Source organism: Macrotis lagotis, chromosome 1 (assembly GCF_037893015.1).
Source record: "Macrotis lagotis isolate mMagLag1 chromosome 1, bilby.v1.9.chrom.fasta, whole genome shotgun sequence".
NCBI classification, from domain to species: Eukaryota; Metazoa; Chordata; class Mammalia; order Peramelemorphia; family Peramelidae; genus Macrotis; species Macrotis lagotis.
In genome coordinates this window covers 474,340,293-474,357,086 of record NC_133658.1, presented here as the reverse complement: position 1 = coordinate 474,357,086, position 16,794 = coordinate 474,340,293, and the positions used below count along the sequence as shown (strand labels likewise).

The 16,794-nt window shown below is 34.4% G+C and overlaps 1 protein-coding gene and 1 pseudogene across 3 annotated transcripts in view; both read left to right on the top strand.

Annotated features, from left to right (window-relative positions):
- Positions 1 to 2,038: 2,038 nt before the first annotated feature.
- The window catches only part of XG (Xg glycoprotein (Xg blood group)), a 53,513-nt gene continuing 38,757 nt past the window's right edge, over positions 2,039 to 16,794 (top strand). For all 3 annotated transcript variants that reach the window (XM_074213637.1, XM_074213634.1, XM_074213636.1), the window contains exons 1-2: positions 2,039 to 2,358; positions 16,339 to 16,380. In XM_074213637.1, coding sequence (XP_074069738.1) covers positions 2,298 to 2,358; positions 16,339 to 16,380 — 103 coding nt within the window. In that variant the 5' untranslated portion in view covers positions 2,039 to 2,297. The remainder of the gene's footprint in view (positions 2,359 to 16,338; positions 16,381 to 16,794) is intronic.
- Positions 3,065 to 5,979, top strand: LOC141519944 (sorting nexin-7 pseudogene; annotated as a pseudogene).

The window sequence follows — 16,794 nt, the reverse complement described above, 5'->3', positions numbered from 1 at the left end:
CTCATTTCACTCAGCATTATTTCATGTGTCTCTCCGTGTTTTTCTAAGATCATTGAGAGCATCATTTCTGATAGCATTGTAGTAGTATTCCATTAAAGTCATATCCTACAACTTGTTCAGCCATTCCTCAATTCTTTGTCACATCATTATTTTCAATAAACATCAATTAAGTGACTACTGTGTGCCAGGCAATTTGCTAGTTAGGTATGTTTATTATTGTTGTCCTTATTTAAATTCCTACATAGTCTGGCTTCATGATTTGTCTCTTTCTAGCATTGGGATGCACTATTCTCCTGCATGAAGCCTTTATACCAACCAGACTGCTATATTCTTTATTTACCAATGTTCTTTATCTCCTATTTCCCAGTCTATGCTTGTGACATTGTTGTAACTTACCCATATTGTTCTCCTTTTATCCTCTCCTAAAAGTAAAATCATATAGTTCTAAAGACAGAATTAACATTTCACTCTTCTGATAGCCTAAAGAACTTACTGTGTTTATTATTTATAGTCATGTATTAGCTTGTTTTATTAGGAACCTTTGTGGTTGGGTGGGTAAAGTCAAGAAGCCTTGATATCAAATATGACCACAGACATTTACTAGTTATATGACTGTATTTAACATAATTGGATCAAAATGAAATCACTGTATCTGGAAAGTCAATAATTTGAACACTTAGATACTCCATGTTCCTTACCTGCATTTTGATCAGGGTATACATATATAAAAACATGCATGCATACACACACACACTCACACACACACACACACACATATACACAAGTCACTTAACTTCTGTGTCTCCGGTTTCCTGATTTGTAAAATGGAATTAATAATAGTACCAATATCCCAGGGTTGTTGTGAGGATCAAATAAGAACTTATTTTGTTTAGAGCACTGGCCTTGGAGTCAGGAGGACTTGAGTTCAAATCTGACCTCAGACACTTAATAATTACTTAGCTATGTGATCTTGAGCAAGTCATTTAACCTTTTTGCCTTGCAAAAACCAAAAAAGGAGCTTATTTGATTACAGTAGCTGAAACTTAGTAAGTGCTATATGAATGTTTGTTATTATTAATTATTATTATTATTACTAGATTTATGCACCAGGCACTGCCTAACTCAATTTCCTCATCTGTAAAATGGGGATAACATCTACTTCCTAAGATCGTGTTGGCCACAAAATATCAAGATATTTACAAAACATTTTTCAAATCTAAAAGTACTACATAAATGCTAACTATTATTGATAGTTAATTTTTTTACCCATGTGAATGGTCATAATTAAATAATAATTTCCCTAAAAGCAAGATTCATTTTTTTTAACTTGTTTATATCCCCTGTGGTAACTGCAAGTGCACACAATGTGCTTAAAAACAATGTTCAGGGGATGGCTAGGTGGCACAGTGGAAAGAGCACCGGCCCTGGAGTCAGGAGTACCTGGGTTCAAATCGGACCTCAGACACTTAATAATTACCTAGCTGTGTGGCCTTGGGCAAGCCACTTAACCCCATTTGCCTCGCAAAAAACCTAAAACAAAAACAATAAAACAATGCTCAACATGACTTGCTGAATGAACTAATGAAAAACACAGAAAAAAGGGAACTGGAGTTGGGGGGTAGGGTGTTCCACACTTCTAAAGCCTCTCAATTCTTGCTCCATGGTTTTAATGTCATCCAAAGTTATATGATGCTCCATGGTTTTAATATCATCCAAAGTTATATGATGAACCAGGTTTCTGCTCTTCCAGTTTTTTCCACAAAGGAACATTGAATCACCTGAAGTTTTGTAAGCTACTTGTGAACTTGCAGTGTGTTCTCTGGCAAGGGAAAACTGGCTTCTTGCCATGGCTCTAGGATAAGTGCCTTTGAACTTGGAGTGCCACCCCTCTCCAAAAGGGAGGCAGGGCATAGGAGCAGGCTATACCAGCTTCCAGAGCCTCATTTTCTCATTGGTGCTTTGATGCCATCCTATTAGCCCTATGTTGCAGCCAGATGAACACCTTGAATTGAGAAACTAATTATCCATGCATATTTTAAGCATGCACATACCTGTACCTCCCTTTGTAGTTTGGCTTCTTGGATTTCGAATCTTCCTGACAAATCTATGAGGTTTTGGTGAAGGTGGAATGTTGCTCTGGCTAATGCTCTCCACTTAAGGAACTTTTTGCCACATAACTCACCCCTTCTCTCATATCTATACGTCAAGACTGGACTTTCCACAAGGGTGGAAGGGGTTTTGAATATTGTTGTTTATTTGGAATGAGCAATTATTGAAGTTCCCTCATATTGAAGACCATGGAAAGATGGCAGAAGATCTCCTTCCTCATGATCCTGTGTTTTCTGAGGCACATTCAAGGTAATGAGTGTGATATAATTTGGGGGATGTTTAAGTGTGGATTTCCCTTACGTAATTTTTTTATCCTTTCTCCAAATCAGCTTCTAGCTAATATATTATATCAATTGATATATTATATCAATTTGTAAGAGACTTGGAAAAACAACAATAAATGGAGTGTTTACTTTTTTTTTGATGGTGAGTGGAGATCAAAAAACCAATTGGAGAACTAGGTGGAGTTACAAATGTAGGAACTAAACTGCAAAAGACTAAGTTATAGACATAAAACCGAAAGCTGTTCTTTGGCCATGAAATAAATAAATTCTATTTTGTTTCTATTTGAATTATAAATAGGTATATTTTCCCTAGTTATCTAAATAGAACTCTGTTTTAAATGATGAACAATACATTTACTTAAGTATTTCTTTCCCTTAATCCTAATTCCTCATACTGAAAACAACTAACCTGTAAACATGTTTGACACAAATATGTATGTACAATTTTCACCTGACTGCTGCTATGGGGAAGGGGGGTGGGTGGGAAAGGAGGATAGAAGGAAATTATGTAATTTAAAAATATGCATATACATAATGGATGAATGCTGAAAAGCTTTCATAACATGTGTCTGAAAAAATAAAATAATTAAAAAATCTATTTTTTTCAACAAAATTTAATCACCTGTTTTTAATTGAAACTATGAACAATCATAGATGATCTGTAACTCTGTGTATTTTAGCATGCTTTATTTGGGATTTGGGAAAAGTTTCATTTTTAAATCCTATTCCCATGGTATAAGCATCTTTTATTTTCACCCTTTAAAGTTATCCAAGAGAAGAGTGGGCCATGGCTGCTGGACAGGGATGGGTAGGAGTTTTGGAAAGCCCTCTGGGGTGGTGGAGTCACAGTTCTGCTGCAACCAGAAGTACTGGACCTAGATAATGATGATCTGCAGGTCTTTAGCAAGGATGCTTCCCTAAGGCATCTTGGGTTGAATTTGATTCTAGTGAATCAAGTTAGATTTATCAAGATTTCCTTTGGTTAAAACTAAAACTTGAAGAAGCACATCCTACACTAAGTATTCTTCTTTTGACTGGAAAAAATATCAGAATGAAAGGCATGGTGAAATGATTTAATAATGACTTCATTGATACTTGAAGAAAGGCACTGCATAAATTCTCAAATTGAATTGCTGATCACCCATTTTTAACTTTTAATGAAGATTTCTTACTGCCAAGCCTGGGAACTCTCTTTGCACAAGAAACAATATTCTGGATTGCTTAGCAGGATGGGACAAACAGTCAGTGCTGAAGGATATTCAGTAAGAACTAAAAAGTGTACAGATGAATTCACTGAAATGAATGATTCCATGGGGACATATATCCAGGAAATAATAGACAAAAATATATAATAGAATTTACAAGGAAGAAAAGAAATATTTTTTTAGGAAATGAAGAAACCCATCAATGCCTGCTGGTCAGCAGCAGAAAAGAATCTGATTGACTTCATGAAAATATGGCCAGCTGCATTGACAAGTGTTGTAAGGCCACCAAATGAATATTTGACCTTTTTGAGACATTATGGAAGTTATGAAGAGACAAAATTCAGGCAGAACTTGATTCCAGAGTTGAACCTTTGATCTACAAAAAGGCTGAAAAATAATTGCTTACAAAAAAGATAATAAAACTAGAAAATAAAGTGGAATGTGCTAATAATGCTCTGAAAGCTAACTGGGACAGATGGAATTAAAGCATACAAAATGGTATCAAGTTGGCATTTACAAATATGGTTGAAAACAGTATCAGCTACTATGAACAGTGCCTTGCCACATGGTAACATTCCTTACAACACAAATCATTCTTCATCTGGAAGAACCATCTGAAAATAAACCTTGATCATACCTAAAGATTTTTGCCTAGCCTTTGGTCTTTCAACCAAAGACATTCTTTATGGGATGGACTGTATTTAATATAACTGGATTAAATGAAGTCACTGTATCTGGAAAACCAATAATTTGAAAACTTAGGTACTTCAGATTCCTTACCTGCATTTTGATCATGGTATATATACATATATACATTCATGCATACATATATACATACCAACATGTAATGCTTAGTTTGAATTTAGTCTAAAATTTTTGCCTATAAATACATGCTTATAGTAATTTCTTTCTCCAAAATTATGTAATTCAGATGCAACATTTTAAATAGTTTGTAAAGTTTCCATTGAATAAAAAAAATTAATCCTCAGATTTTCCTACCAATGGTTTCAGAAAGGTCTCTTACCTAGACATACATTTCCCAACTATTCTTTTTATTGCTTGTTTTAAGATAGAAGTTTAGCCTATTTAAGAAAATTATAATGATTAAACATACATTAAATATAAACAGTGAGGATGTTATTATAACAACAATTTTTTTAAGCATTTGCCATAAACAGAACAATGTTCTAGATGCTAAGGGTGAAAGAAAGTTAAGATGGGATATGACCTCCTTTTCTCTAGTACATTTTGGTTTACTGTGGGGAATAAGACACAACACAGAAATAAAAACCTTAGAGCAAGGGATTGCAAACTGGAACCCAAGGTCAAATCTTTAGAGCTAAAAATGGTTTTTGACACCTTAAGCTTCATTCTAAAATGTCAAAACCATTCTTCGCTCCCAGACTGTACACAAACAGGCAGCAGGGACATATAAGTTTGCTGATCTTGGCTTTAATTCATCAGAGTTACAAATACAAGTAACATGTGAAGTCTGAGTCAGAAGGTGGTGAATGATTAAGAAGATTATGGAAATACCAAAAGGGAGGTGATTTGGGATATAGGTTTTAAAATAAGGACAGAAATTTAACAAGGGAAAAGCACAAGAATGTGAATTACAGGTTTCCTTGGGTAGTAGTGTGATTAGAACCAAAAGAAGAGTTCTGTTAGGAGCAAAACTGGTCCAGTCTCTTGGGAGAGTAAAAAAGAATAGCGTGAAATAAATCTGGAAGAGCAGGGTAGTATCAGGTTTTGGACTACATCTTCTAACTCTGTGGAATAAAAGGAAGCAATCATCAGAGAAAGCAAGGTGCTATTAAGAGTTGTAGATGTAATGGTAATTGGCAAAGACTGGTTTAAAGGGCTCTCTACGTAGAAAATTCCAGAGAACCTGCACTGAATCCTTATTTTATATGAAAAATTACATTTTTCCAAGTTTCAATATGGATAATAATAGGAGCAATAGCTCACAATTATGTACCCCTTTGAGGGTTCAAAATGCTTTTAAATAGAAGAGAGTGCTGGTAACATTTTGTCTTTGTTGCTGTTCAGTTATTTCAGTAATGTCTTCTTCTTCTTAACCCTATTTAGGGTTGGCACAGATAATGGAGAGGATTGCCATTTCCTTTTACAGCTCAGGCAAACAGGGTTCAGTGACTTGCCAAGTGTTACACAATTAGTAGGGTCAAATTTGAACTCAGGTCTTTCTGAGTCTAAATGGGGTTCTCTATCCACTATGCCACCTAGCTAACCAGTTTTACCAATTAATAACAAATTAGTGGAATACATTCTGGAGAGTAGGATGAGCTCCAAGCTACCTTTCTAGCCTTCTTACACAATGTCACTCTTCCCATACTCTAAGGAACATTCAGACTTTTTTTCTCTCACTCTATTTTATTAGTCTTCATATCATTCTTATGTTTGCTTTTGTGGAAGACAAGCTACTTGAACAAGGTCTGAGGGTCTCTTAAACAATCAGCAATAATGTCTATCCAGCAGAACTTGCTGCATAATCTTGAAAGGTTTAAGTCATCTTATCAAGACTCTAGAGTTAGCATCATTGACCTGATGCTTAGTTGAGATACCATGTATTGATTTTTGCCTTTTTTATAATTTCATATTAAAACTTGAAGACTTTACATTTTTATTGTCATATAAAATAGAAAGGATTTATAGAATGTTCCAAGTAAAATTGAGGAAAAAAATCAAAGGACTGAAATGTCTTCCTCTAAAGTTCAAAATTATACTTTTTTTTTTAATTGGGAAGATGGGGGCGGCCAGGTGGCGCAGTGGATAAAGCACAGGCCCTGGAGTCAGGAGTACCTGGGTTCAAATCTGGTCTCAGACACTTAATACTTACCTAGCTGTGTGGCCTTGGGCAGGCCACTTAACCCCATTTGCTTTGCCAAATCCTAAAATTGGGAATATAGTCCTTCTAAGAAAATTAGGAAGTGATTATACTCATACTCTATCATAAAAAATATTATAATGGTTAGAAATCTTCAAGGTCATCGTAATGCAGGATGCATTCTATGTCTACTTGACTAAAATACAAACACTCCTAACAGTATCTTTGAAACACTTCAAGTGATGATAAAAGATTTTCTTGGCAACAGCTGAATGACATTACTTGGGTCTACACATCCAAGTCAAAAATAATTTCAGCATTCTTTGTTTCTCCTGAGCTATTCAGAATGGGAAAGGAACTATCAAATTTTATTTTCTTCTTTTCTAATTTTTTATTACCATAAACTGCACACTTGGCATATCCACATTTAACTACTGAATATGACTGTTTCAGGAGGTGCCTAAGTGTCTGATAGCTTTGGTTAGATTGTTTTATACTATTTATCCTTTTCAAACAGTGATTTATGATGAAGTGGTTCAGTTTAGAGGGGAGTCAGAGCACTAATTCTCCAAAAAACGCAATTCTCTTTTAATGCAGAAACAACACAGAATTTCCATTAATCTTGCTAGTGTCAGCAGAGGCCATCTTTCTCAAGTGTAATGAGGAGTTTTTATCCTGGTAAATAAACTCTTACTGTAATATAGTTTTATTTTGCTAAGACTTGAAAAAATAGTCAATTTATTTGAAATAATCTGTCCCTCTTCAGAACACAATAGACTGTGAGTCTCCATTGTGTGATACAAAGTGGTAAAGAGGTTCTAAACAAAGGAGGAAAAACTACAAGGACATGACAAAGTCTCTTTATTCATAGTGTTCACTCTGAAAGTCAAGTGAATCTCAGAGATGATGAGACCCAATCTCTAATGCTTCTGTTCTTAACATGGAGTTAATGGATCCAATAAACCTCAGAGGTCATTAATCCTGACTAAGAGGTTAAATGCCATGCCCTAGCTTCTCAAGTGATAATTATTAGGAACCAGATTCCCTGACCCCAAAGCTAGGGCACTTTCCACCATGAATTTATACAGGATGTGCTCCCTACTTGGAATGTGATCCTTTTTTTTTGGGGGGGGGGCAAGGCAATGGTGTTAAATGACCTGTCCAAGGTCACACAGTTAGCTAGTTATTAAGTATCTGAGATCAAATTTGGACTCAGGTCCTCCTGATTCCAGGGCTGGTGCTCTATCCACTGCATAGAATTTGATCCCTTGTGACTGTCTTTGCCACAGTCTTTTAGAGACCTTTCAGGACTGTCTTCAAGTCACATTTTTTACATGAAGTCTTTTCTAAATCTTCTGTCTCCTAGTTCTCTTTCCTTTCCCCAGTTCCTCTGATTTATCTTGTGTCTACCTTGTTTAAATTTTGAATGTACATATTTAAGTAAGCATTTGTTGCTTTTCTGATAGAATGTAAGCTCCTTGAGGATAGGGACCTTTTCAATTTTATTTTTATATTATTTCTGACAAAGGAGGCACTTAATACTTGCTTATGGATTGACCAGAGTTGATTGATACATCCCACATTGCTTCTCTAATATCAACTTTTCCATAGGGTGGCTAGAAGATAAATATCCTTTTTTGGGACTGCCACATTTCAGATAATTCTACTGAAATTCTGTGTCAACTCCTAGTATGTTACATTGTAGCCACCAAAACCTATTTTTCTCTTAATGATAAACCAGTATTTTATTTCATTCACCTCCTGCCAAACTGAGCTCCTCATCTTCTACTTTATTTTGAGCAAAGGATTCATGCTTTTCCCTTCTCCTTTGCTCTGCTCTTTTGTTTAAAGGATTTTTTACTTACCCTGGATAAAGAAAACTATAAAACATGATGTTGCAAAATTATCCAGATTTTAATAATTAATCCTAGTCTTTCCTGTATATGGACAAGTAAATGATTCAGCCTTAATATTTCTTGGTTTCCTACATCTTGCCTGACTGAATCTCTTTTTAAATCTCTTTTGTACAGTGTAAGTCCAGTCTTTTCTAGGTTGGAGGCTGGTTTCAATCCTATGGTTTCAAGTTAGGGTGGTTTGGCAAGATTGCTATAGATCTCTGTCCTTTTAGAACCTGTTTCCCAAACATAGCTTTGGGTGTGAGAGCCTCAGGCTTGCTGAAGGTTCATTTTCTCTGATATCTTTAAAAAAAGTCCTCTTCTATATCTGGGCAAGTCACTTAACCCTATTTCCCCCCATTTCCTCATCTGTAAAATCAGCTGGAGAAGGCAAACCACTCCAGTATCTTTGCCAAGAAAATTCCAAGTGGGATTACAAAGACTTTGACACTACTGAAAAACAAAATTAACATTGGGTTGATGAATTCAAGTGATAGAAAAAAAATTAGGCAGTAGTTATGTTTTTACTTCTTCCTTTTTCTCCTCTGAGCTGTTCTTTTCTTCCAGTACAAAACTAAATAATTCAAGAAAAATCAATAGTTCTGTTTGTTCACCATGTGATCAGTAAGCTTTCCCAAATAATTATTGTTCTTTACTTGTCAGTGGGGTTTCATTACTAACAATTATTCCACACATAATGTTGCAAAATTTTTTAATCTCTGTTGATTAGTAGATACATAAGTATCCATTGCAATGGTGAAATATCATACTAGGAAGTCACTGGAATTTGACTTTAACATGATTTTATTCAAGGTACAATAGGTTATCTTCTATCCAGGGTAATTCATTGTTGAAGAGAGCAGAAAGACTAGTTTCAGAAAAGTGAAACTCAATTTTATCAGATTTCAGTTTCATTAATCATACTAGAGGAAATACTAGATACAGTGTCAAGAATGCTGAATTTTGAGTAAGAGGACAAGTTTTAATCTTGACTCTGCCATTTATTAACTGTGACAGAGTAATAATCTTATTAATTTCACCTCTAACTCCAGGGAGTTTGGAAAAGGAGGACATTGGATGATAATTCATTCAACAAATATTTATAAAGCACCAATGAGGAGGTTGTACTTAATGGACTTAGAGGACCCTTCCAACTTTAAATCTATTCCCTATGACTTAACACCATCTCAGTAACTAAACACAAAAGTTTTTAATTTATAGCAAAGAAAAACTATTCCATATTCTTGTTTTCTGGGAGGATCTCTGAAGTCAATCATATCAGAAAATGAACAAATATTTTTAAGAAGCTATAAAATATATAAACCTTCAATGTAATTTTTTAAACTAAGCATAGAAATAAAAAAAATGTACTGCCTATTCTAAAGCAATATTTTTTTTTTTAAAAAGACTCTCTCCCAGACTGGAAGACTAGTGACTAATAGCTCAAAAATTGACTTCACACTGACTTTGTTTCCAACCTGGGCCAATTCATCCTACCTTAGTCAGCTAGGTGGGTCCTCTGAGCCTAGAACTCACCATATTGATACTAAATTTAGTGTAGAGATTTGATTGGCATGGCCTACTGCATCTCAGAACTCCTCAGTTCAAGATAACTGCCCTCCTTATCTACTCCAACAGCAGAGATTAAAAGAGACATAATTTTTAAGTAATTTGATGATTTCATTAATAATGCCAGCATGTTTATTAATTAAAGGATGGTGATTTAGCCATCTCTCACTCTTATAACAAAAACAATCATGGCATTGGGTTCAGGCTTATATGTCCTTTGCAAGAGGAATGTTCCTAATGGTGGTAAGCAATCCTGATTGGTTAATAATTAATAAGGGAATTAATGCTACAATGAGAGGGTGAACCAATTCAAATAAATTTTGATTTTGTCATTTATTTCTAAAGTACTCCCAACTCTGGGCAATCTATTCAAAGAATTTATCTCCACCTATCTTGAGGAGAGCACAATAGCTTCCCCACCTGTCTGGGGTCTGAATGAGATTTGTTAAAAAAAAGCTAATCCAATCCCATCATCAATAATGTCCTTCAAGAATCTTAACTTTTGAAACCAGGACTTTAGAAATGACTCTGAATCTCTCCAAATCATTGGTTATTAATAATCATTTCTCTCACCTCATAGTTAGCACTATATAAATATTAACTATTATTATTATTACTATCATTATTGTCATCCTTTCTAAGTCTCAGTTTCTTCATCTACAGAATATGGAAGTTGAAATAAATGATTTCTAAATTTTTTTTCTAATTCTTAATTCTCTAATTCTAAAAATTTATATTCTGATGATTGAATGTCAGAAATCAATAATGATCAATAATGCAAAAAACATTGATTGAAAAAAAATTTTATTTCCCTACAGAATTGAGAAGTCAGAGTAATAGAAGGTCTTGATTCCAAAGAATGTGAACCTTTGTAGCTAGCAAGTGTTTCATTTTTGTCTTTATACCTAGTTTCTAGCCTAAGGCCTTGTATGTAGTGAGTTGGATAAATGCTTGTTGTATTGAATTATTTCTTTAATTCAACAAAAATCAGTAAAGATTACTTATGTAAGACAAAAAGATTGCATTTGTTTTCCAGTTCCCTGTGTCTTGATCTGAGTGGCAACAATGACTGTTGAAATCAATTTTTAATGATGGTAGTTTATTTCAGTACCTCAGCAAAATTCCCTGCTTACTGAATAAGATTAAACTTATTTGCTTGGAATACAAGACCTTCCATAATTGAAACTCCTATACATGTCCATCTTTGTCTCACAATATTCCTCTCTGCATAGTGTAAAACTGGAATTATATGAATGCCTTCTCTTTAACTGCTCCCCTCTCCCCCCACCCCCCAAAAAGAAATCTCTACCTTGGCAACTTTCTACCTTTAAGCTCTTGGATACCTGGTAATATTCTTTCCCCAACTATCTTTTCACTGGCATATTACCACTCACCTTTTTTTTTTCCTTTTCAAGGCATTGGGGTTAAGTGGCTTTCCCAAGGTCACACAGCTAGGTAATTATTAAGTGTCTGAGGCCGGATTTGAACTCTGGTACTTCTGACTCCAGGGCAAGTGCTCTATGCACTGTGCCACCTAGCTGCCCCATAACACTCACCTTTTAAAGGAATTTTTCTCCATGATCTTTCCTGATTCTCCTTGTCAATAATTATCCCTTTTGGATGCATATATTTTAGTCAACTGTTTTGTGTCTTATGAGGGAAAAGAATAAGCATTTATATTGTTCCTGCTTTCTGCTAGGCACTGTGACAAGTCATTTTCACAAATAATATCTCATTTGATCCTCACAATAACCCTGGGAGATAAGTGCCATTATTATTCTCATATTTCAGATGAGGAAACTGGAGCAAATCAAGGTTCAGAACTAGCTTTTATTACTCTCTGTGGTTTATTAATTATATTTTATTTTATCATTAATTTATTAATCTGTACTGAGTCACAAACTTAGGAAGTATCTTAGGCTAAATTTGAATCCAGGTCTTCCTGACTAGAGTCCTCTAGTCATATCCACTGTACCACCAGCTGCCTCTGGCAACTCACTTCATAAGTTGAGTTCCTTCTTTGCTCTACAGTCAATCAACAAAACCTAAAACAGAACTGGAGAATTAAAAAAAAAAAACAGGATTTCTATATATTCCTAAATTAATTCTGTTTTTTAAGAAAAAATAACACACTGAGCAGATATCTAGCAAGAAAAGATAGTGGATTGAAGTCTTGTTCTGCAGTCAGAATGACCTGAATTCACCTTACTGTTAACTGTGTGACCCTTAACCTTTAAATGCTTCAGTTTTCTTATCTAAAAAATGGGAAGGATCAAGGCTCCCTTACCCATAAAGTTGTTGTGAGGGTAAAAGTGAAGTAATATTTGTAATAGTCTCTCTGATTCTTATATTCCAAAAAGATCATATCTAGGGGCAATCTACAAATGAGGATATTGAGATTCAGAGAAACCAAAGGATTGACCCAGGATCACTCAAAGTACTAAGAGTGTGGGCAAGATTTTAAATTCAGATCCTTCTGACTTCAAAACCAGCACTTCTGTCTATTATACTTGATATCTAGCTGTCATACTTCCCAATTAGACTATATTCTCCTTGAGAATGGATACTATATTTTATCTCTGAACTTTGAGTCTCCTGAAAAGCGTACCTTAACTGATTGCTTTGGGTTCTATAATAAAGAACTATTAGGTTACAGATTTAGAGATGGAAAGTATATTTGAGGCCAGTAATCCCATTCCTTCCTAGGTACTTATAAATTTTGGATGACTTAAAGAATTAATGATAATGAATATTAATTAAATATTAAATTATTAATATCAAATAATTAAAGATAATATTAAATAATTAAGGACAAAAAATTAATGATAGCGAAACTAGGTATTCTGACTGACCAAATCCCTTCCTCTGCATAAGAAAATCAGTCCAAACATATCTGAATATGGTAAAAATTTTAAAATCTAGCATTCAATATCCAAGAAACCTAGGATTGAATTGTGTGGTTCCTCAGAAGGTGTTGCCCCAAAATAAATGTATTCCTTCCAAAACAGCAAGACTATCTGTGTTGGTGTTCTCTACTAGCCTGTATAAACCTACAAAGCCTCAGTTCAGATCAGGAGGAATGGTACTCCCACATTTCTTGTAGCATGTCTGAATAATGAGCCATTTACTCCACCCAAAGTGACTCATAATCACATTCTAGTTCCTTTGCTTAAAATTTTCCCAATGATTTTCCCCACACTCCACAACCCCTACTTGTGGAGTAGTTTATCTTGTTTGCAACTTCAGAGTTTTATTAGTCAGTTACCAGGTGGTCATAAATTACAGGATTATATCCTAGTTTTTCTATCAGGAAAGGACTTGCAAGTCCTTTCACTCACTTACTCAGGGTCACACAAATAGTAAATCAGTCATGGCAATTAACAGTTATTTAAGCATCCTCTATGTGTTGGGATACAAAAGAGGCAAAATATAGTTCTTGCCCTCAAGGAGTTTATAAACCTAATAGGGAAAAGAGAGATCCAGAAATGCTTTCTGTAGAAGGTGAGATCTTAGTTGGGACTTAAAAGGAAACCTCGGAGAGCTGTAGTCAGAATGGAGGGAGAAAAGTGTTCCAGACATGGGGAACAGCCCAAGAAAATGATCAGAACTGAGATGTGTGACTTGGAATAACCAGGAAGTCAGTGTCAGAGGATCAAAGAGTACTTGTTGGGGAGTAAAGTATAAGAAGACTGGAAAGGCAGTAATGGGATAGCTTATAAATGATAAGATTTTCATTCTCGAAGAAGTCTGTGACATCAGGGAGGTGTTGCCATTACAAGCAAATGAATTGGATTTGAGTGAGGGGGTGCTTACTTTCTCCTCCAGAATCATTTGGGTCAGTGGCCAGATATGAATCAGAATGACTGGAGATAGCCCTGGATGTGAGGTAACAGGGTTAAGTGACTTGTCCAAGCCCACACAGTATCAAATATCTGAGGCCAGATTTAGACTTAGATCATCCTATCTCCAAGGCTGGTGTGCTATCCACCATCAAACTGCCCAGTATTTGTATAGATGATGAAGGACTTTGAATGTCAAAAAGAGAATTTTATATTTGTTCCTGGAGGCAGTAGGGAAGTCACTGGTCTTTACTGAGTTGGGGGTAGGAGGCTATCACATGATTGAACCAATGCTTTAGGAAAATCACTTTAGTGACTGAATTGGATTACAGTAGAGAAAGACAAGACAGGTAGAACTCACCAGCAGACTATTGCAATAACATTTTTGTGATCTACATATTTTTTGTTGGAAGGAGATGATGAATCTAGAATTTTTTTTTCTAAACAAGAAGAAAGAACTTACTCCAAATTTAATCAGAAGAAAAGTAATGTTATGAATAGAATCATTTTTACATTCTCTGTTTTTAATCTTCATTTTTCAAGCAAGTTTTTTGGAATCTGATATGTGTAAACAAATTCTTTAAATATTTATCTGTCTGAACTTCTCAATAATTCATTTGTTTGTCATATACCTTAAAATATTCTTATGGTAAGATTAAAGAAAAATGAAGGGTGGGTGTTATTTCTACTTTAACACACTCAAGAGGAAAGAATTTATCAACCAGTGGTATCTAGGCTCATTTTTGAATAGTTATTCATCTTATATGGAGAGATAAAGCATTTTTCTTTGTTTTTCAATGCATACTCATTTATATGAAAAGAGAAAATGATTATTTACAAAATATTGATAATAGGTTCTTGTTCCCTGCCTCTTCCTTCTTTCATATGAGTCCAAGTAACTATCTAAATTTTATTTAAATTCTTAAGTTTTTATTTCTCAGGGATAAGTTTCTACTAATACCTTCCTTTTTCATTTTTTCAGATGCTACATTCCAATTTGATAATCTAAAAAGTCAGTTGGAAATAATAATAACACCTATCCACAGAATTGTAGTAAAGATCAAATGAAATATTTGTGAAAGTGTTTAATCCAGTAACTGGCACATTGTAGACACTATGAAATGTTTATTCATCCCTCCTCAAATAAATGAAAATATCTTCTAAGACACTAATCTTAAACTGTATGTATGTGTGTGTGTGTGTGTGTGTGTGTGTGTGTGCTGAATCCTTTTAGAAGTCTGATAAAAGCTATGAACCCCTTCTCTTAACAATGATTACAAAATCAAATAGAAAAACAAAGGAAATTAAATATGTTGAAATCCAAGCTTCAAAAAGTTTTTTAAAAAGTTTACGAATTCCAGGTTAAAAACTACTATTCTAAGATTAGCTCAACTTCCCCAATGCTTAAAACATTACTTGAAAGTAGCTTAGACATTGAGAAACACTGGTTTCTCATTTACACGAATACTTAAGAGATCCTTTTTCTTTATTTAGTTTGTCATATACTTTAGTATTTTATATACAATTACTTCCCCAAATCAATATCTTAACCCATTGGAAAGGGCTACCCCTGTAGATGGAAAATAACAAGAACTAGTTTTAAGCAGTGCTTTTTAATTCAAGCTTTAGATGACTGTCTCTGTCCTTAAGGAGCTTATAGTTCAGTCAGACTGATGGCACTGCAGTGATTATGTGCTTCATTATAATTCATTAATATTCCCAGTCCAAACTGTAAAATTGAATATTTTCCCACTTCATATTTGTGATAAATGAGGAAATCTATGAAGTTGAAAAGTTTAATATTCTATAAACAGCTATAGTTTGCATGATTGTGGAGGGGAGGTGTTATGGTTATATGTAAATTCTCAGATATTAAAATCTTCAAATTATTGTGTGAAATGATAAAATGAAATCTTCTTGAAGATCTTAATAATCTTAAAGTATCATTGCTGTGAATGAAATAGTGACAGAAGACTGAATCAAGACTGTGAATGTAAGCTTCTTGAAGGCAATAACTCTTTTTCATTTTTGACTTTGTATACACAACATCTATTATAGTATCTCATACAAATTACTAGCCTTATATATATTTATTGAATTTATTGACCTGCAGGTTATCATAAAATGATGTGGAATATAATAAAAATGAAACTAATGAAACCATAGTTTTAAACTTGCAAGATACCTTAAAAAGTCATCTGGTCAAACTTTCTTGTTTTGCAAATGGGGAAATTGAGTCAAACAAAAAGGAAATAATTTCCTTGAAATCTCATGGGGGAGGGCAGAATTTGAATCTACCTCCTCTGATTGTAATTCCCACATTCTTTCCACTGCATAAAGAGGAACCAATTTCCTGGAGGAAAGTATAGTTTTCTTTTTCATATGATCATTTTTACTGATGAATCTTTAAAATCTTTTACTGTAGATATTTCCTTAGCTCTTTTCCTAGTGCTTCACACATAATAGGAGCTAAAGAAATGGCAAATGACTAATTCAATGAAATATTGGTTAAAGGATATAGTTTGGAAACAACAAAATAAAATAATTTATTTTCTCCTTCAAATTATGACTTTTTGTTTATTTTTCTAATAGGTCAAGATGACTTCGATTTAGCAGATGCACTTGATGATACTGGTAGGTAACAAAAAATAAAGAATTCTAGGACCCTAGGCTAAGGGAATGAAGTTACTTCAGGGGTCATTAAATATAACATTATATAAAGCATCCACAAACCATACATTCTATCAATTTGTCAAAAGTTTTCATCTTTTTCACTCCCATTGTGATAATTTAATGGACAAGTTCATCAGTGCTTGGATTTGAATCTCAGGATGCAGGACATGGTCACACAGAACTGTCTCATAGCCATAGGGTGAAGCAAGGGTCAATAAATGAATGTCCAGGAATGAGTGGAAATTAACCATTTCTTAGAGTGAGTGAAGTTGTCACAAGTTTGTTGCAAGTTGCCATAAGCTGTACATTCTGGGTACCAATTTCCAGAATCTGGGGTTTATATCAGGCTCTATATGTCCAGGAATTCAAGATAGC